We start from the raw sequence: 20,948 nt of genomic DNA on the forward strand, positions 1-20,948 counted from the left end.
CTGCCTGGCGGGGCTTGGCTCCGAGGCGCCGAGCGCCGCTAGCTGGTGCTGGGTGGGAAGCTCGCTGCTCCTCAGCACCGTTCCTTTCCGTAGTGGTTGGCTTTATTTTTTTTGCCTTGCCCAGGAACTTCTTGCAGACTCTGGGCAATGTTTCGCTTGTGTCAAATTAGTTTCAACATCCCACTTCAGCTGTGTCTTGCTTTCTGAAACTGTAGCACTATTAATAAATAATCTTGGTTTTAAATACAAGATTTTTAGGGAAACGTGGCTTTAATTAACTTCCAGAGGATTTATTGGCATGTGAGCTGACATGGGCTGTCCTGTTGTAGGAACCCGCTCAGCCTGGTGCTCGGTTTCTGCACGGGGGATTGGCACCTTTAGGTTGCCCAGGCACGTATTTGACCTCTCTAGCTGCAGTCATAGAAAAAGACTTAATGTGGAAATTAGTCCTGCACCTGGTGTAGCATGCCTAAAGCTGGGGCAACATTCACTTATTCTGGTCTTATGATTACTACATGGCCCTTAACTATGTAATCTACCAAGTGGAAAGTGGTAAGAGACAGTAAATGCTCTTATGTGAAAGTTGAAAGTTCTCTAGTAATTCAACCTGTCTGAGTTGTCCCAAATAAGTCCCAAAATTTTTGGGATTTATTGCTTTGTTCTGAAAGTGACCTGCAAGTGGAAAAATAGCTCCCTGTTTTTCTTCATATGGAAAGCTCTTGCACCCTCTTCCCCAACCACCCCCTACTATCCCCAACCTTAAGAAAAAAAAAAGGGAATTTCTTACTGCTTTTTATACTGAAAGTGAAACGTCCCGCCAGCAGCAGTTACAGGTCTTGTTTGCTGTGCATATACGTGATGTCCCGAGACCGTACGTACAGGCCGTGCTGCCTGAGCAGGTGCTCTCAGGGGCTCCGAGTCCTGGTAATGCTCGGAGCCTGGCTGGAGAAGACCGTGACAACAGGATGCAACTTGGACGTCACCCTACTCTGAATGGGAACTTGGACCAGATGGGTATTTCTATGTTTTATAGCCACTTAATCATTTTGGGAGAATTTGAAAACTTCTTTCCCCTCAACTGGTGAGAACTTGAGCTGCAACAGTAGCACAGAAAAGTCTAGTGCTTCCATGTAGAAAAATGGGACAAGATTTGGTACTTCTGACGGGGAAGGTAAAAGTGTGTGTGTGTGTGGACAAACTTACAGGAAGATTGAGGCAAACATGGTAGAAGAAATTACTTTTTTTGTTTGATTTTGGTTTCAGTGTTGGGGGTTTTTTCCTCCTCCCTGTTCTGGCAGCTCAGTTAATTTTAAAAAGTTCATCAGACTGGGAGGCGTTCTCTGCCTCCCATCCCTGCAGGGTTTCCTAAAAAAAGGAGAAAAGGGATACGAATGTAAAGTTGATCTTAAAAAACCCCAAAATCTTCTGTCTCAAACCTGGAGTAGATGTATTTTTCATGTCAGTTAAGTGTTGTGGAAGTATTTATGTAAAACTGTTTAATATTTTTTGGATGTTTGGCTTGTTTTAGAGGCTACTTTTAAATTGTAACGAATATAGGTTACAGTTAGGGAGTGTGTTGGTCGTAGGCATCTCATGATTAACAGTAGACGTTTCTGTTGATATACTCAATTTCATCAGCTTTCTTTTTCCATGTTTCTTGCATGTTATAAACAGAAAATCCTATCCTGCAGTCCTGTAGATGAATGTTTAGGAAGTATGACAACTTTATTAAATAGTTTTCAAACTTTCAAGTTCATCTTGAAGGTTTCAAGTGTTTTTCATATTTTCTTAAGCTTTGTATAGTGGTGACTTTTAAACCAGAAAGTGTGAATCCTGGGTGGGGTTTGTTGGCTTGGTAGAGTTTTTTGGGTTTTTTTACTGTAATTCTTTGGGTAAGTGTGTGCAGTGAATGTTGCTGACTGCTCCAGCTTTGTCTGCAATAGTATGGGTTAACGAAGTGTACTTTTGCGGTACTGGGGGAGATGAGGTAGCAGTACAGCATTTACCTGCGGGTGGTTAAATTCCCAGCTGTGGACCCGCCTTCTGTGGGAGCTGACATCTGTATGGGGACAAGGATATGGTGTTTAGTAGGGGTATGAATAAGAAACTGTGTTTCTGGTATTGGAAAGCTAAGATTTCACATTTAGTAAAGTGATCCAAGCATAGTCATTTAAGAGCATTTAAGCAGTACTTCCTGATGTCTCATTCAAAGCCTGTATTGAAATATTTGGGTCCTGTTATGCAATGTTGTGATGAGTGTTTCCCTTCCACTTATTAAAATATTGCATAAATTTCAACACTACTTACCAGTGTACTGAAGAAATAGATATGACAACAATGGGTGTATTGGAAAGCTTAAAGTTAAGATGTTTTAGTGGAAAATGAGTTCTATTTGTATCTTAGTTTGGAGTTAAACCATTAAAACTTATCTGCAAAATAATTAGGTTTACTACCTTTCAGTATTACAGAAAAGCTCAACCAAAATGCTGCGGTATATGTTTTTGCCAGACCTCTGTATCCCTTGTATTAAGATTTCTCTGGAGTGAAGTTTGCGTCAAGCAGACCCAGTTGGCCTCTAGTCTGCAAAGCTGTTAAGTTTAATCTTGTTCCAGTTTAATTTTAATGTCATGGATTGAAATTATATGCATGGCCGTTTTTCTTTTTTGCGAAGAGTTGGATTTGGAACGAAAGCAAAATGGCTCGAGGACGCAAGAGCAATAGCATCAAACAGAGCGACTTCACTAACAGCACCAACCCTCAGGATTTAGAGAGAAGACTTTTTGTCGGCAATTTGCCCACAGACCACATGACTCGTGAAGAAATGGAAGAGATATTTTCAAAATATGGCAAAATCAGGGGTTAGTATTTTATCTTATGCCTTTTTGTGGCTGGGAATTCAGTGAGAAATATAACTTTCATGCTTGTCAAATGCTATTTGATGATGATGAGAGGAGTGACTAATGTTGTTCCTAAAAAGTGACCTTTTAATGATCATTTTCTCTGCCTGTATTTTCTCTGAAAAAGTGATTCCTTCAGTACAACTGAAACGTAATGCCTATATATCAGCTATGTTTTAGCTTTTGGGGTTGCAGTGTGATGTTACAATACTCTTTCAAGTGACTTCATAGTCTCTTAATCAAATCTTGGTCACTTCATGGGCTGTATTTTGGTCACTGCCTTGTCAGAAGGAAGTTGATCTATGAAGTACATTTCAGTCTTTCAGCTCTGCATTTTGATCCTGGTAGATTTGGTTTTCCCAGGAAACTTGCATAGTCGTTTCTGGGTAGAGCCCCTTTGCTTGTTCATCTGGTGGGGTTACGTGATGGCCTGGGTGCGGGTTAGTACTGTCCCTTAGTTGTAACCGGTCTTGCCCTGCTGTTAACTTTTGCAGCCCTCAGCATGTACCATGGCTATGGGTTCGTGCAGTATGACCGTCTAGAAGATGTCCAGGCCGCTCTGGACGGTGAGAAGGGTCGCCTTTATAAAGGGTATAGATTAGGTAAGGAAAACTGATCCGTGCTCTCCTACTGACCCTAGCATGCGTTCTAGTAGAAAGAGTGCTTTTGTTTTAAAGCTCTCTGGAAAGATCACTATGTGAAACTTGCCTGGCGCTAGTCTAAAATCACTTTTACTAGGTATGTATTTGCCTTCTGAGTTATTTGCTGTAAGTGCTGTGTGGTTCATCTGCAGTGTTTTCTCTTGCTACCTAGGTCTTACTCTGAACTTATTTGTATGTGTTAGTATTTGAAAAGCTCTATTACGCTGTGTAAGAAACTGTTCAACATGTAAGCCCTGGAAAGAAGTCATTGAAACCTCATACACATAGTTTTAAAAACATTTGTAAACCAATATTGGGCTTCATCTTGACAGGTTCAGACGAATTGGTCACAGCACTTAGCAGCTTCTTAGATAAGTAACCTTAGCTTGGATTTTTTTGCACATGTGAAATCAAACTGTAAGTAGTGCTATAAATACTAGGTGCTTTAAAAAGGCCATTTTCATAAAGATGAAAATAATTCTGCTAAATATGCTGGGAGCAAACAAACAGAAATGAATGGTTAGAAATATAAGTAATCTATTAAATGCAAGCAAAAAATTTACTTTCAAAGTAAACCTATGCTAATTTAAAGAAAAACAGTTTGACTTAGGAAGGAATGAAAGGAGCAATAAATAATGACTTGTGGCAAGGTGTGTGTACAGTAGCAAATACGAGCCTGAAGATGGAAGTGGAGGCAAATAGACAAGGAGGGTAGAAGGATACAAGAAGAAATTATGGCCAGCGTTGTCGAAGTCTAGAAGCTTAAATAGGTACAACTGCGGCTGTTTTAGAAGCTGAGGTGTAACTGTCTGGAAATGATAAAATTTCTCACTGGAAAGGACCACCAAGTCGTCAGTTAATGTTTCTGCTGTCTATTTTTGAAGAGGCAGAAGGTGTTGGTTTTGGAATAGTTTCAATTTCAGTAGCAAACTAAAAAAGGTAAAACAGCAGCTACCAAAACTAGACCTCTCCAAAAAATTAAATCTAGCTAACGTCTGTGAGGGTCAGCGAAATGAAGACCTGCCTAGGCTATTAATGTTGTTTTTCCACAAGCCCTGGAAAACTAGGGAGTTTCCAGGGACCTAGCAGAGCGCTGTGGATGTGCCAATAGGCAGCGTAAATGGGACGAGCCTGGCATCAGCCCCTGGTAACAAAGGGATTCTTTCACCTGACTCTCAGTGAGAAGTGAATTAATTAATGCCAATAAAAATAAATCCTGTCAAACTAACTTATTCTTATGATACTGCAGGTTTTATGGCTGGAAGTAGCAGTGTTGATGTAAAAGACTTCTGTAAGATGTTTGATTTGATTAAGAAACTAGAACAATTAAAAAAACCATAGGGTTAGATGGATTTCAGATGATTCTCAGTGTAACATAGATGGAGTTCCTTGGTGCTTTGAGTGGTGTTCTGGAAAAATTGGTTCCTGGCCATACAGTGCTTTTATAAGTGACTTGGAAAGAAAATATGCAATCATGTTTTAAAAAGAGAGAATGAAATAACGAAGATTGAGTCACTGATGGTGAAATGACCTGGACTTCTTCCTAAGCTGGATGCAGGCAGAACTGGGCTTTCAGTAAAGCTGAAAGGGAAGATCTGCACCTAGCAGGAGTGCTTTTGTCATCCTTAGCTGTACAAAACACAGATTTGTAAGTAGGGAGGTTTTGGTACCTGTGGGTTTTTGCTGCTGGAATACTGTGTTCAGTTCTGGTAAGCCTGGTTCAAAAAGGATAATGCTAAATTGGAGAAGCCTCAGAAAAATCTGAAGAAGGCTTAAAGAGTTGAAGAGCAAGCCCTAGCGAAAGCCTCAAGATAAAGGAGTGATGTGATCTGTGTGTTACAGACAGACCTGGAGAGAAGTGAGTAGGCATAGGCATGACAAGTCCTTAAATGGAAATAGTTTTCTTTAACAGCAAAGTAATTTACTTCTGGAATAACTTCTTGAGGTTTGATGGTTCCTGTGCTCTTGGATATCTTGGAATTGGATATTTTGCTAAAAGTTAAGCTCTAGTTCAATGGCACTGCTGCACTTGAGATAGGAATGTGATTCAAGAAACTCTTGTCACCTGTGTTTATTCAGAAGGTTACACTGTATGATTACAGTGGCCCTGTCATCTCAAAATCCTACAAGACGGAAGACTTTTTTTTTTCTTGAAGTTTTGTCAATGTTCAAATATTTAACCTGTAAATGCTGCTGGCATTAAATAAAATGTTGTTGAACCTGTTCGTTTTGCATAAGAGAAGGATCCCTGTCAAAGGTGGTTTTTCTTCTAGTAAAATATTTTTGTTCAGATTTAAATACATTTTTTTATTTGAAAGAAATGTATGGTATTGAGTGTAAAAAAATAATAGGTTTCTGCAATGGCATCTTAAAACAGAAAATAAAAATAATCTTAAACCAAAGAAAGCAGATAGTGTCTTGCTTAAAGATTACACTTGACTTTAAGGGGAGAAAATTCTCAACTAAAAAATAAATGCAAGGAGAACAGTCTGAGTATTAAATATAGTTGCTAATAACACAATAAGGTAAAAGGCTTTGGGAGAGTTTAACTCCAGTGTTGCATTATACTAATACTTCCAAAAATGCATGGAAGTGTTTTCATATCTTTAATGAGTAAAATGTAGGGAATAAATATCCATCAAGTTTAGTTTGTGACAGTAGACAATGCAGCTGTATTTGATCCTGGAGAGACTGCCGTGTGGTCCTGTGAATGTTGTTATGCTGCATTTGTAGTTAATGTTCAGATTGCGCTTGCCTCTCTCCCCCCACAAAAAGAACATGCTGCTTCTTGATTGACAACAAGAGCAAAAATTAGAACTAATCCTTTAATTCTGATTTTAATCTTGAAAGTAGTGAAGGATAGTTTGGGAAGTTAGAGCAGATGTTAAGACTGAGTCTGCCTAAACACATTGTGGCATGTTTGTTCTCTTGCAAGAGCTTTGGAAGTATTTAATGTATATAACTAATAAGAAATTTTAATTGTTGATAGATTCTCAGGGAGCAGATAGGACTTAGGTTTGTTTTGTTCTTTTCCTTAAAAGGCTCCCAGAGTAAAATGTCTGAAGTCATTTCTGTTTGTTCTTGCCCCCCTCCAGTACATTATTTCATCTTCAATCAGCTGTTACGGAAGACTTTGTTTCTTCACAGTAGAACAATATGGGCCCCTGCCAGTTCTGGGCAACTTCACTTTTTCTGGTTGAGGACAAGACTCTATTTCTTCAGCTCTCACTTCTTTCTGTTTCACTTCATGGTGTTTTTCATGGAGATGCTCAGAAGCCAACCAATTTTCAAATTTCTGATCTGTTGCATCAGTTTGCATCATGTTAACAGTGGTGTTTTGAATGCACCATGTTGACTTCATAAGGAGCTTGTGCTTCAGGCTCCTTGGATCCTGTTTCCTCAGTGGTGGAGGCTGTGCAACTTAATGCTGCAGCAGTCCCTTGGAAGGCAGTTGCATGTGCTACTTGAGAACCCTTGGATTATTTTCAACAAGGGTAGCGGCATGCTCCATTGAACAGGACTGGCTGTGAACTTAAGACTGTGCTGGCCATCAGCTTCCTTTCTCGGAGGTTTTCAGACTCTGCTTTTTCTCCTAGAGTCCATGAGTCGCTTTCTGCTCGCTCATAGACTGCAGAAGAAAGAGGTTCTCTTATGGAATGAAGAGTCTGGATGTAGGCCTGAACGTGAAGGTTAAAACTTCACCCAAGCTGTCCACCCTATTTTGAAGTCAGAGAAATCCATGAAAATTTCATTATGTTGTACTATCTAAACTTAATAAAAATTGTCAAAGTGACAATGTCTCTCTGCTGAATGGATTTCTTGCACCATCTGGATGTTGTTGAGCTTAAGTTGCTTTCATTTGAATTGTGCTGATGATCTTTTTTTTGTTCCATAGCATTGAACAGATGGGTTGATTATTCTTTACAGATATTAATAAAGCAGTGGAAAGAAGAAATATGAATAAGGCTTCATCAAGGTCCAGTCCGGCACGAAGGTAAAGTACCTGGAAGCAGTGAGTTATACTAGGAAGGTCAGGCTTTTAGGGCATGAGCCCAGCGGCCTGTGCTAAATGTCTGTGTCTCTTCCCTACCACCACCTCCCCAGTCAAACGGAGACGTTCAAGCGAGACAATTGGGACATGGCCGCTCCACCTCTAAGAGCCCTTCTGGCGCTGACACCTCAGGAGGCACGAGGGAAACCTTGTGTCTGCTGCTGTTACTACAGCTAAGCCGTTATGTTTTGCAGCACAGGTTGTAAGAGACTTGTGAGGAAGAATACACTTGACGTTTGCTCCTGCCTCAAGTATCAGAGAAGCCGAGGCATATCTAGAGAATTCCAAGGGGCTGTAGCATTTGCAGTGCCATGCTGCAGAGGACTTTGGGATCTTGCCTTTTCTGATGTTGAAAGCTTCCAGTGGTGAAATGAGACTGGAAAAGAGCATGTGAGCGAAGCAGAAGACAGAGCAAACGTCTCTGCTGCACTGTCCTGTCTGCATGTGTGCTTGTGTTGTCAGTACCTGGAACCAGTCCTCTTCTGTGCAGTTAGTGATGTGTACCTGCCAGCTTCTCCTGGTTTCCCACCCCTTGGTAGGCAGAGCGTGTGCAGCTCCTGCACATCCTCTGTGTGTGAAGTTATAGGCAAGTGGAGAAGACATGGACTGTCCTGGCACAGGAGGACGACTTCAGTTTCCTTTCCATGGCATTACAAGGGAGTGCACAAAGACATGCCATGGTTACGGTTTGGTATAAGGCATGCATCTTCTATGCCTATACTGTAAAGCTTTCCACACAAAGGAGTCTTACATGTTGGACTTGAAGGTAATCAAGCTCTCACGTGTCTGGTGTGCTTTACTAACTTGACCTGTTAAATTACCAAAAATGGGGAAAAAGTGCAACTAGCAAGACATCTACCACCAAAAACCAGAGAATGAGTAGCTGCAGTTCTTGGCATCATCTAGGTCTTTTGTATGTGGTGCACTTACCCTGACAAGGCCAAATGCGCTTGCAGAGACCAGCGTGTGGGCATTGCCCAGGAAGTGCTTCGGGCACGCAGCTGGGGGTCCTGTTACAGATGCGGCAAACCTTGGGCCAGTGTCAGGTGTGCCCAGTGCTGCCATGAGGCCCCCGAGAGTACTGCAAGTACATGAGCAGCAGGCACTGATGGCACATCTTTGGCCTCAGTGGCTCTGCAGGTGTGTCATGCTGAAGGCACCGGGCAGCACTGCGGGTGTGAGAGGCAGGCACCTATGCCATGAGCGTTCGTCCTCGGACCACATTGCAGAGGGACAAGCAGCAGGCACTGATGCCATGGGCATTGGGACCTGTGTCATCCTGCGTGTATGCAAGAGCAGATGTCCATGTCATGGGCCCAAAGGAGCACTGGAGGTGTGTGAGCCATGGGCGCTGGGGCTGTGGACTGGACTACCACCATGGCTGCCGAAGGCTTTGGTGCCACCGTGACAGGCACTGGATTCTAGCTGGCACTGCAGACACCGTGGCCATCCCATGTTGCTAGCACCAGGTCCCAAGCAGCACCATGGGCACAGGTGGCAATGAGGTCGCGGGCATCGAGCCCTGGGCATGGCTGCAGGCGCACAGACAGCGGACAGTGGGCTCTGGACCACGCTGCAGGCGTGTGGACGACAGCTGCTGACACCAGGGTGTGGAGTCCCATGCTGTGCTGCAGGCAGTGGTGCTGGGCCAGCGGTACTGAGTCCCGAGCAGATGTGGGCGGCGGTGCTGACACTGCAGGAGTCAGACCATGGTGACAGAGGTGCGGAAGCAGAAGGCTGCTGTGCCTTCATGCTGCTGCCTCTCTGCAACCAGCAGGGCAGTGATGCAGGCGCAAGAGCAGCGGAGACCTGGGCCATGTCTGTACTTCTATTGCAGTTGTGCGTTGTTTGTTCTGGATCTTTTTGTCTCTGCAGATAATGAATGTGGCCTGTTCTGGTCACCCTCACTCTAGCTGGAATAAATGTCATATGCCAAACAATTACGCTGCATCTGGCTGTTTTGCTATATAGTCTTACAGCTACAGAAAGATCAGTTACTCAGTATCCATTAGAGCAAATCAGAAGTTTCCCCTGAGCTTCTGCCATCGTTCATTGTAGGCTGGGGGGAAGGGGGCGATGATGTGTATCTCTCATGGGATGTGGTTTCAATACAGATCACAAACAAAAAGCGGATTTGTGTGTCCAAGAGGCTGAAGGAGTTTACACTTGTTTGTGTGCAAATACAGTGTTTCTTTTACAGGAGGAGGCTGTATATGCTCTTGGTGGCAACACTGTAGTTTATCCCAAGATCTGTTTTGTATCTGACATAAAAATAGAGAATGCCAGTGCTCCTGTGTATCCCCCAGCACAGCTGGGTGTCTGACCACCGAAGTCCATGCACAGACTCTGCCCATCCATCTCGTTACTGTCTGCTCTACCTGACACTGAACTTGGGCACATCTGACTTGCTGCTCCTGCTCTTCTCTCCGGGTGACTACTATGTGAATCCACTGTAGTGGAAGCAGACTTATGTTCTCCTTATCTTTCATAAACTAGATTAGGCTGGTAGAGGACTCTCAAAGTCTGTCAAGTTTTGGAAATAAAAAGATTAAAAAAGCTGGGTTTTTTCCAATGGTTGTCAGTATCTTGGGGAAAGAACATTTCAAACACGTGAAGCTCAGTAGTTTCTCTGCAAGATTTTGTGTTTGGCTTAGACGACAGTGAAAGTTATGTTTTTTTGTGGAAAACAAAATATGACGTGGAAAAAGAACCTACTGTTTTGGGAAAAGATGAAGACTGGAACGTTGTTCTTCCTTGCCTCCGAAGACAGTGCAGTACAAAGTCTGAATGAGATGGAGCATTCAGATGTGACAGAGAAGCCTGTTGCTGCTGAGGATGCCATGCTGGTTGGGTTTAGTACCCTCTTAACATGGGGCATCGTAAACAAACATAAGACTGGCTTTCTATGGAAACTATCCCTTCAAATCCAGGACACGGTGGTAGCTATCATTGCTTTCTGCTAGCAGCACAAACCCAACCACAACATGGAACCAGTGTCTTTGGTCACAACAAGCTCGTTTTTTAATCATATGCCAATGACAAATTATTTCAGGTATTCTGCTGTCATTGACTAGTGAATTTAATTGATCCCTTGAATGTTCCTGGCTGTTGCATATTTGTGGGTATTAGGCTCCAGCACCTTGAATTCTCTCAAAGAGTTTGCAAAAACTTGTTTGGTAGATGATCAGAGGCTGATGTTGGAGGCCAGAGGCCTTGAAACAGTAGTTTCTGAGGTGCCTGTTCACTTCTTCCACAGGTGCTCTACACTTCTAGTGATGCTCCATTAAGGAGCTTTCTGGCTCTTGCTTGGCTATGATAAATATTGGAATTAAGAAGCTTCTCCAGACTACTTCAACAAATACGATTTTTGGGCAATTCTTGCTGTTGTGGGATAGGAGGGAGGATTCAGCTGCTGAGAGAAGGGTCACTTTGGCACCTCAGGTAAGAGATCTAGGGGTAACAGTACTTGTGTCATTAGCAGTCTAATGGAATTTACCTGGTGTTTTCCTCAGAGAGCCATATGCCTACGGGGATGGCCGAGATGCCAGACGCGACCGCTCCCCTCTTCGGGGGAGCCCACGGAGAGACCCCAGAGATGGCAGGGATGGTAGAAACGGGCGAGATTCCAGAGACACTCGAGACATTCGAGCTAGAGACATGCGTGACCACAGGGACCCACGGGACCTGCGAGACCCACGGGATATCAGGGATCCAAGAGACTTGCGGGACCCTCGTGATGTTAGAGATCTTCGTGACCCACGGGAGCCGCTCTATGATCGATACAGGGATCCACGGGATATGAGGAATCCACGAGATGTGAGGGATCCACGGGATATGAGGGATCCACGGGATATGAGAGACCCTCGGGACCCTTTGTACAGGTAATTTCCGCGGGATTGTATTTGCCAACATGTTTTTATGGCAATCCTACCTCAATGGCTGTACTGGTTTGAGTGGTGTCAGGCATTTAAGATAAGGAAATTGCTCTGGCTGGGGACAGTTGGGCGCCTGCTTTGTGTCTCGTGGGGAGCAGGTGGGTGCTTCAGAAATTAAACTTGAGGAAGGTCTGTGTGTGATGCATTGGCAAAAGTTGTTGCCTGAGATTGTGCTGGAGCATGGAAACCCTTGCTTCTTCTGTACATGTTGCAGACGAGATGAAGCTTATGACCGTTACCTTCGCCTTGAAGACTACTATCGGCGGAAGGATGACTCTTACTACGACCGTTACAAAGAGCATTTTGATAGAGCACCAGCGAATTCAGAAGGTGAGTACCTGTAACATTATAATGGGCAGATTCACATGCTCCCTCTGGGAGGATGCGGGAGATGCCTGCAGTACCGAGTGCGTTGCATTCTGTGATGCTCTAAGCAGGTCCAAAGGGCATTATTTGTTCTGTCCCTGTGGCTTACTTTCAGACCGTCTGAAGCGTGAGGAGCGGCGCCGAGAGGAGTTGTACCGTCAGTACTACGAGGAAATCAAGAGACGTTTTGATGCAGAGAGACCTGTGGATTGTTCTGTGATAGTGGTGAATAAACAGACGAAGTAAGAAAATAGTTATGACCAATTTTATTATTGCATAGTAGAAAAAAATGGAATTAAACTTGTTCCTGCCTTGAGGCTGTTGTCTCACAGGTTGCTCTGGAGGAGTGTGGCTTTAGAGCCCTCAGAAAGTTACAGCTCCTGAGATGGAGAAATGTTGTATCTTGTGCTTTACTTTTATTTCCTTCTTGTCACCTATCACTATACCTTCTCCTGATACTTTTCTACCTACTCTTCAGATCAGCCTACTGTCACGACAGGTTATAGTGGCCTGTACTTGTTATTCGTGGGTTGAATGATATGGAACTTATTAATATGTGCCAACCAGCAGATAGTACAGAGCAGTTGTCAGGGCGGAGCAGTTGTCAGGGGGTGTTCATTTCAAAGCTCCTGTCAGGTTGGTTACTAGGTCAGATACTAGTCAATACCGTTAATCCAACGTGCAAGAAGTACAAAATCACTGCTGAAAGTAGTCATGAACGATATCAAAAGCATATGTAAGTAGTAACCAGAGCGATCTCATGTGGCAGTCTGAACACTTACTGAGGTGTCCCCACTCAAACACAGTGTGTCTTTTTATTGTGCTAAATGCAAGATTGTTTGTCTAGAAACAAAGATGCCAGCCATCCCTGTAGAACAGGGTACTTTCTCTTGGAATGTAAGGACTTAAAACAATTTTAGGAGTCAAAGGGGCTTGTGTCAAAAATGTTAGTATGTTCTTAGTTTGGAGAGCGGGCACTATGTTGGGAACAGAGGGGTGCACCTATGCCTGGTATAGTGGAAGGGGGGCTGTAATGATGGCACCAGTCTGATGTCTATATCTTTACAAATAAATACATTGAAGAGTAGCAAAGATGTAAATAAATCCTAGATCTGCGTTGGGGTCTGAAGAAAAGGTTTGTCAAGGGGAAATTTTAAAGCTCTGTCTCCTTAGCCCTTCGGAAAAAAGATCAAGAGTTGCTTTTATTTAACTTTGCTATATCTGTGAGGCAGAAAGAAAGACCTGGTGCTTGCCTGATCTGGTGGTAGAAGACAGAACAGGAAATTGGAACAAGGGAAGCAGTGAAGCTAGAAATACACTTCTGTGTTTTGCTTTTAGTGGAGTTGATTACCTGTTGGAACAAGTCTTGAAAGGAAATTTTAGATTCTTTATCCCTTGGTGACTAAAAGTCTTTGGAAGATATTCTAATAGACCACAAGTTATTGTACTTGATACAAGGAGAATTTCTTTGTGCAAGAGGATCGGCTTAATATCTTAAGGATCGTTTTTGTCTGTAACAGCTACAAACTTTAAGAGCTGGAGCATGTTAATGAATCTTGGGTATTGAAGCATTGATGTCACCTGCTATAGACCTGTTGAAAGGTGACTCCCAAATAACTTAGATACACAATCGGTGTAATTTAGAAATCCTTAAAGTGACAGTTAGCAGGGGGGAACAGTTTTAGTCACCATTACAATGTTCACATCCAAAGACGATAAATTGAACCTCTTTCAAAAGGTATGGGTGCACACAGACTAAATTTCTCAGAATGCGTAAGCAGGCAGGATTACACTTCTGGCACTGAGTACAGTAAGCTTAAAAAAAGACTTGAAAACTTTAAGCTCAGCTGTGTGAGCTATGGTTTGTGTTTGGAATGGGAAGTCTGCAGGACAGTGGATACAGGAACAGTGCATCTGTAGATGCTGTGTTGATACTGGGTTAGAGCAGAAAGCAGCTAATAGAACGAAAGAGCAAGAGAAAATGTATCTGGAACTCAAGTGAATATTTATGGATGGGTAGTTATCCTCTGAAAATTAATCTTGAAGTCCAGAAGTTGGTCTGTGCTACAGTGAATTAGGATAAGGCGCATTTGAACAGTTAAGATACTGAACGTAGCACAAGTAACTGTCTTCTGTAGGTTAGCTGCTCTGCTGTGTACCCCTTAGATCTCTGTGGGCATAAATTACCTCACTTAATGAGTTCAGTTTAAACATATAAATATGTAAGCAAATTCACAATAATGTAAATCCCTTTGCAAACACTCTGTTTCTCAGCTAAGCTGAGGCTTGATTTGTAATCTATTTCAGTTAAAGTGAAATGACTGATTCAGATCAAAATAAGGGTAGGATATGGGCTTTTATATTATTGTAATGAGATTGCTTTAATACTGTCCTGTTAAACATTATGAAGTTTGGCAAACCATTACAAGAGCGAATCTGAGATGACGGAGAGGGTGAATGTGCCAGGGTTTCTGTTTCTGTTTGTGACTGACTTGTTAAACTCTGTTGGCTTTGCTTTGTGGTAGGGAATACGCAGAGTCAGTGGGGCGGAAGGTGCGGGATCTGGGCATGGTAGTGGACCTGATCTTCCTCAACACAGAGATGTCACTGACGCAAGCCCTGGACGATGTGAACAGAGGAGGGTCTCCTTTTGCCATTGTCATCACCCAGCAGCATCAAGTTCACCGCTCTTGCACTGTTAACATCATGTTTGGCACCCCACAAGGTACTGAGGTCTCAGTAGGCCGTGTAGCTCTGTGGTCACTCTGAACTGCTCAAAGTGCTGCTTTAGAACACTTTCTTTCAAGCAGAATCAAACAGGGCAAAGTTCATCCTTGCTGTGACATAAGTAGTTATTAATGAGTTGACACTGCGTCATAAATGTGAATATCGTTTACAAGTTTCCGTAATACTTTATTTGTCCCTTGTCAAAAGGATTGTCTGATTTCTGCCAAGAGAGAATCTCGGCTGCGTTCTTAGCACCTAACATCACCAGCCTTTGCATCTTAGGGCAAGTCATGAACCCCAGCACTAGAAATGACCGCATTGCCTTGGTGGATTTCTGAGTAATACCAGTCCAGCCTCAGTTAATCACTTGTTGCTCTCAAAGAGAGCATGTTTGGAATGTAACATCACATTAAAACCAGATGTGATTTAAGGAAAACACAATAAGGATAGTGTATTCGGTCAAAGGTAAAGATCTGATAGTGAAACTGGGAAGAGTTATAAAAAGATACAACTATAAAGTGATTTGGTGTACGTGCTTCACCTTTTTAGCATCTTAGCGCCATTTACACTTGTCACATCACTTTCCATCTCAGGGTGTGACTTGGTTGTGAACGTGAGGGTGGGTGTAGGTATTAAAAAAACATCTTGTCAGAATGTGATCTCGTAAAGCAGCCTTTTGCTCTGATCAAGTTATTTCTTTCTTACTGTGTTCTCAAGTAATGTTTTACGAGGTTTATCTGGGAGACTAAACTTCTGAAAGCACAGTCACTGGTTTTTGTGTGCTTACTGACTGAAGAAGCCTGGGTGCAGGTGTGATAGGAGGGTTCTCTCATTTCTGCACAAATACAGCTCACGCACACTTTCACTGGGCTTTCCGCTGCTCTTGGTTTTAACTCTAACTCCTTTGGTTTAACACCCGTCCTCCCGCCAAAGCTTCTCTTCTTCTTTACTGGATCTAATGGTGTATAAAATCTGATAAGAACCCCAGTCATTAGCTCATCCACAGCTCTTTCTAGAGATTAAATAACGCTCACTTGAGCTGCATGTGGCCACCTTTCCATTCACATTAGTTTCAGGGAACTCTTTCACAGCTTGTGCAAAGTGTAATGTTAAAATGAACCCCAGTTTCCTGTTACGAGGAAAAGGGTGGCAGGATTTGATGATCTGCAGGTGTGAAAAGTGCCCAGCACTTTTTGGAAGGTAAAGGCCTTCTCTTTTGATCTCCCTGCTTAAATCTATGTTCAGGGGAATATTTGTGTGTGTGCTTCGTCAGGTGGAAATAATGACCTCAAAAACTTTAAAAGGCAAGTGCAAAAAAAAAAAAAAGGAATTGACCATTATTCATTGTATTACAGAAGAACTTGATTGCTGCTTATTGCCACAGAGTAGTAAACATAAGCAGCAGTGTGACATTGAGCCAGTGCTTCTTTCCTCCCCCTCTCCTGCATGCGCACACACTATATTAAGGCATTGGCAGTACAGAACCAAAAAGTATTCCCATCGCTATCCTGCTCTGGGAAGCTTTAGCAGCCTTCAGAGGGCAAGTTTTGGATCTGTCCAAGGCTTTAGCAGTAGAATGGCTGGAACTGTCTCCTCTTGGAGCATGGAGAATTCATGTGAGAGGTAGAGGGAGCTGCTTTCCCTTTTAGTTGGGTGAGAGGCAAGAAAGACATGGGCTGATACGACATCTTCTCAGAGCCCTCAGCTATGGAAGAAAAGGATGGCCTTGCTGAGCGATAGCCTTGAGCTTTCTGTTAGCTTAGGAAATTGAACTGTTACTGTGTGCCTAGGAAGCTTCCCAAGTCTACGCTTGCAGTCCCAAAGCGGTGCCTGCCTGCTGAATGAGATGTGCTGGTGTGCATGAGGCAAGGCACCTCCTGTTAACATCACTTTGGTTTCCTTAAAACGTTTCTTTTCCTTGTACAGAACACCGCAACATGCCCCAAGCTGATGCCATGGTGCTGGTGGCAAGGAATTACGAGCGCTACAAAACAGAGTCACGGGAGAAGGAGCGCGAGGAAATCGCCCGGCAGGCTGCCAAGATGGCAGATGAAGCGGTTCTGCAGGAGCGGGAGCGCCCACCCCCCGTGGAGGAGGGTGTCAGAGGAGGTCACCCTCCAGGGATTCAGACTCTCTTGAACCTGCTGGCAGACAATCGCTATCTAACTGCTGAGGAGACTGATAAAGTAATTAATTACTTGAGAGACCGGAAGGATCGGTTACTGAGGGGAAGCACTGATTCTCTGCAGGGTAAGTTTCTCAGCCCCAGACAAGGCTATTAATCATATGATTTGTGGGCCCTCTGGGCTGAGACCTGAAAACATTCCTGGGACTGTAGAGGAGTTCTAGTGTCATAACTTTCTCACACGGCGCCTCATTTTATCGAGATGGATGTGTCCCTAGGAATCCCGAGACGATTCAGATCTTTCATGTGAAAGAACTTTTATGTTAGATTCTCTCAGGGAAACCATGGGACTGCCATAACTGGTTTGGCTGCTATACAAAGGGCAACAGTTTTGCTGAATGGTTTGGGTTCCCCAGAGCTGTGCAGCTCTCCTGTTCAGAGGGTGGGTATTCATTGATGCTTGTGTCTTTGGTAGCTGTTTTACTAGTTTTCTTTAAATGCCCCTTCAAGGGCAATTGCAGAGCTTTAACCCTCTTTCCTTTTTTCGCAGCATCCATGTCAAGACAGTCTTTGGGGGCACCTTCAGGATCATCTCTGGGTAGTCAGTCCAGCCTTCCAAGCTCTCAGGCTCATCAGGGTTCACAGCCTCTGGTCTCTGCTCCTTCTGTTCCAGTGTCCTCTTCTAATCCTCAGCAGGAGCTTCAAGCAAAAATCCTCAGTCTCTTCAACAGTGGGGCGGCAGCGGCAGGAGCTGCTGTAGCAAACAGCAGTTCTGCAGCCTCTGCGGGCACTTCGGGCGGCACTCCGAACCAGAACTTTGCTAACATGGCCAGCGGTCAGGCCCGGTCAGCACAGATGAGTGCTGGAAATTTAAACCAGGCTCAGCAGAGATTGCAGACTCCAAGCACGCAGCTTCCTGCTCTCCAAGGCCCTTCAAGAAATGCGCAGCAGCTGCTGTAGCAAACAGCAGTTCTGCAGCCTCTGCGGGCACTTCGGGCGGCACTCCGAACCAGAACTTTGCTAACATGGCCAGCGGTCAGGCCCGGTCAGCACAGATGAGTGCTGGAAATTTAAACCAGGCTCAGCAGAGATTGCAGACTCCAAGCACGCAGCTTCCTGCTCTCCAAGGCCCTTCAAGAAATGCAGGTCCAAGACCTGGAGCTCCTCCACAAGCTCAGTCGCTCTATGGTCAGCACCAAAATCGTCTCCCTGCACCTAGCAATGTACCTGCTCAAAGGCCAGTATCTTCTGGTATCAACTTTGACAACCCTAGCGTACAGAAAGCCTTGGACACCCTTATCCAGAGTGGTCCTGCACTCTCCCACCTAGTGAGCCAAACCGTGGCCCAGGGGCGAGCAGGGTCCTCAGCCCAGCAACCTATGGGTTCCTACCAGCGACACTATTAAAGCTGAGCTGTCAGGCCCTTTCCCCTTCCCTTTGCCATTCCATACTTATAGCTGTTTAAAGAGTCTCCTGTCCTTGACACGGGATAAATGCCCCTGGATATGCATGTCCTCTCCACTTTGGCGAGAGTATACCCCCAGTGGCATTGCTGCTGACTGTTGCTAGCGCTGCCCTTCCTCACCTTGGTCTGGTTAGCAGTGTTTGGAGAAGTATACTCTATTTTCTCAGCGGCACGATGTGCTAAGAGCCGCTTTGGATAATCGGTTGTTTTGTCCAGTCCCAGAAGCTGCTGCAATGACAGTCCTTCTGCATTTTCCTCACTCCCAGTAGCTGGTGCATCTTCACATTGCGGTGCAGTCTGGTCTCGCTGAATGGTCTTAGAATAATTTTGGGTCAGTGGTTTTGAGGAAATAGGGGACTGAACAGGGCAGTACACTGACTGGGCCTTCTTGGAGACCCACTTTTTTGGAATGGGCACTATTTTTCTTTGGATTTCTTTTTTTATTTCCTTTTTTAATGGCATATAAGCCGGTTGGAAAGTACAGTGGTAGCGCTAGCAGTGAGCACACGAAGCACATGCCTGACCACTACTCAGTAACCCAGGACCGTGCCATTGGTCCTTCTGTAGCTGGACTGTCATGTCCTGGCAGAGTGAGGCAGAGAAACGCTCCTCACCTTGCCCAGCTCACAGAAACTGGCAGCGTTGCTCTGAGTACTGTGGCAGATCTGAAACACAAGAGCTTCCAGCCAAGGCAGAGATTTCAGACGGTCTGGCAATTTTCCTACACCAAGTAGTCAGTGTTAAGATCAATCTATTAATTTGGTGTATTAATTTCCTTTTCTTTCTTGCTTTGGGACGATTGGTTACTGTAGTCCAACAGCTCAGCCACAGCCACGCTGATGTGCTGCTGGCCCTCCCTTGGGAATACCTGCAGCCAGTTACCAAGTGGTGAATGTCTGCTCTCTGAAACTTTATCTCCCTGTTGATGAAGGGAGATGTGTTTTGTCCATCTAAGGTGCAGAGGCAGTGCCAAGATGCAATACCATAATTTTATACATTTTTTTTCAACACTTCGGTAGCTGCAGTGGACAGTTGAGTGGAAAATCGGGCAGTGATTCTTCACCGTGTTTTTAACCAGTAACATACTTTGATACCAGAACACAAAACCTCTCTTAACTATGTGGTCCTCCCCATCATGGCCTTCTTAGAATCTGTAGGCTTCCTGCAGAGAACCAAAAGAAACTAAGAAAGCAATGTTCTTGGAGCAGATTTTCTTTGTCCCAGGTGGTTTGTGTTGTAGCATTTTTTTTCTCTCTGTGCTGTTAACAAGAGGACATTACTTTTTAATAAAAAGGCAGGAAAAACATTTTGTTGCATTTTGGACAGCTTGAGTACTACTGGAATACATTATTCCACTGCGTTTGCCATTACTCTCTTCTTCCAGATAAGCTGTGTCAGGCGCTGCCCAGCGCTGGATGCTAAGCGGAAAGCGTACGAACCTTACTGTGACCCGCTGTGAGAATATTGTAGTCTGTCTCAGTTTATAACACTTTGGTTTTGATGTACCTCACAGATAGTTACTCTTGCAGTGGACTCGGATGATCTCGGGCAGAGCAGCCCACGTGCCCGCTGAGGGGCCCGCGCGCCGGGGCAGTGTGTGGCAGGGGCCGGCATGAGAGGTGTGAAGCCTCTCCGGCTGCTGGTGGTGGGAGGGGAGGGTGTGCGCTCGGGCCAGCAGCGAGCTGGTCCAGTTTGCGTGCCGCAGTTGCTGTTAATTGTACGGCTGCTGTGTGAAGTTAGGGCTACAAGTCCCTGTGCATTTAGCACTGGCCTTCTTGACTTTGTGCTGCTGTTACTACGCAACTTGAAATTGGATGGAAGTATGTCTACCTTCATCTTTTCTCCTCCAGTCTCTTTTCGTTAGATCCCTTTCTGCGTGTCTACAACCCCGCAGACAGGTAAAGCGTCTTTGCTGGGGTGATCAGAAATTTGTGTGAGCTTAAACATGGGAACTGTGGCACTTGGGAGAGGCTGTTCCTCTCCTGATGTTTTGCTTCCTCTGCAATCTGCTGCTCCCTGTCGGGGCTTGCTCCTTATTATGGAAATGGTAGCAGCCAAGTGCAAAATAGCTGTGGAGACCCTGGAAGTGAGTGAAAACTCCCCGTGCAAGTAGCGAAGGGTGTAGTAAAATAATTTATTGCATTTTGTGCAGACAGGGGTCTAGAAAAATGAATAGTTAAAGCAGTAAAGCATTAACAGGGAGCATTCAACAGCCGAGGAGCCACTCCTCCATTAATACCTGCAGAAAACACAGGGTCTGTACTGAGGCGGCCTAATGCACAATACTGAAACACTCACAGAAATTAAATGCAAGCCTAATACTCTTTTTTTTTTTTGGTTTGCAACCTGTTTTATTTACAAGGTTTTAAACTTAATTGCATTGCTCTGCACACAGATTCTCTAAAACACAAAGCATACTAGGTCACTACATGTCTATTGAAATATTGCACTCGAATAAAAGTCACTTGAATGGACGTAGAACACCTAGCTACAGTAATTAAAAGATTATTGAATGAACTGACTTTGTGATAACATTCATAACAAATATATTGCACATGTAGCACAGAAGGTGTTGTAACCAGCAAATCTCAGACCTGTTGGTCTTTCTGCTAGTTTTTAGTCCTGCTACACAGAGGAGGGTCTTGACTCTTCTAGTGCAACTCCTACCCTTGTGCAGTATCTAGTCCTTCCTCTCGTCCAGCCACGGACCAACACTGACCCAGGCTGGACACTGCCTGCGC

The 20,948-nt window shown here is 44.2% G+C and overlaps 2 protein-coding genes across 2 annotated transcripts; both read left to right on the forward strand.

Moving 5' to 3' along the window:
* Window positions 1–2,676: 2,676 nt before the first annotated feature.
* On the forward strand, window positions 2,677–7,382 carry LOC104082945 (RNA-binding protein Raly-like). The gene is made up of 3 exons (XM_009586233.1): window positions 2,677–2,858; window positions 3,392–3,499; window positions 7,135–7,382. The coding sequence occupies exons 1-3, from the start codon at window positions 2,696–2,698 to the stop codon at window positions 7,230–7,232; spliced, it is 369 nt and encodes a 122-aa protein (XP_009584528.1). The 5' UTR covers window positions 2,677–2,695; the 3' UTR covers window positions 7,233–7,382.
* Window positions 3,493–18,148, forward strand: NCOA5 (nuclear receptor coactivator 5). Its single transcript, XM_009586232.1, has 9 exons — window positions 3,493–3,499; window positions 7,466–7,532; window positions 11,102–11,470; window positions 11,739–11,858; window positions 11,962–12,132; window positions 14,416–14,615; window positions 16,544–16,867; window positions 17,293–17,582; window positions 17,822–18,148. Exons 2-9 carry the CDS (start codon window positions 7,495–7,497, stop codon window positions 18,146–18,148), a joined length of 1,839 nt encoding a protein of 612 aa, XP_009584527.1. The 5' UTR covers window positions 3,493–3,499; window positions 7,466–7,494.
* Window positions 18,149–20,948: the final 2,800 nt, after the last annotated feature.

This window comes from Fulmarus glacialis, unplaced genomic scaffold (genome assembly GCF_000690835.1).
Source record: "Fulmarus glacialis isolate BGI_N327 unplaced genomic scaffold, ASM69083v1 scaffold43389, whole genome shotgun sequence".
In the NCBI taxonomy this organism is placed as follows: domain Eukaryota; kingdom Metazoa; phylum Chordata; class Aves; order Procellariiformes; family Procellariidae; genus Fulmarus; species Fulmarus glacialis.

Bases quoted from the DNA above. Each gene is read 5' to 3' on its own strand.
- NCOA5 (XM_009586232.1), top strand. From the start codon at position 7,495: ATGAATAAGGCTTCATCAAGGTCCAGTCCGGCACGAAG. The intron at 11,471-11,738 runs GTAATTTCCGCG...TACATGTTGCAG, and splicing joins CCTCGGGACCCTTTGTACAG to ACGAGATGAAGCTTATGACC. The intron at 11,859-11,961 runs GTACCTGTAACA...TGCTCTAAGCAG, and splicing joins CCAGCGAATTCAGAAGGTGA to GTCCAAAGGGCATTATTTGT.
- LOC104082945 (XM_009586233.1), top strand. From the start codon at position 2,696: ATGGCTCGAGGACGCAAGAGCAATAGCATCAAACAGAGCGACTTCACT. The intron at 2,859-3,391 runs GTTAGTATTTTA...TAACTTTTGCAG, and splicing joins AAAATATGGCAAAATCAGGG to CCCTCAGCATGTACCATGGC. The intron at 3,500-7,134 runs GTAAGGAAAACT...TTTTTCTCCTAG, and splicing joins TTATAAAGGGTATAGATTAG to AGTCCATGAGTCGCTTTCTG.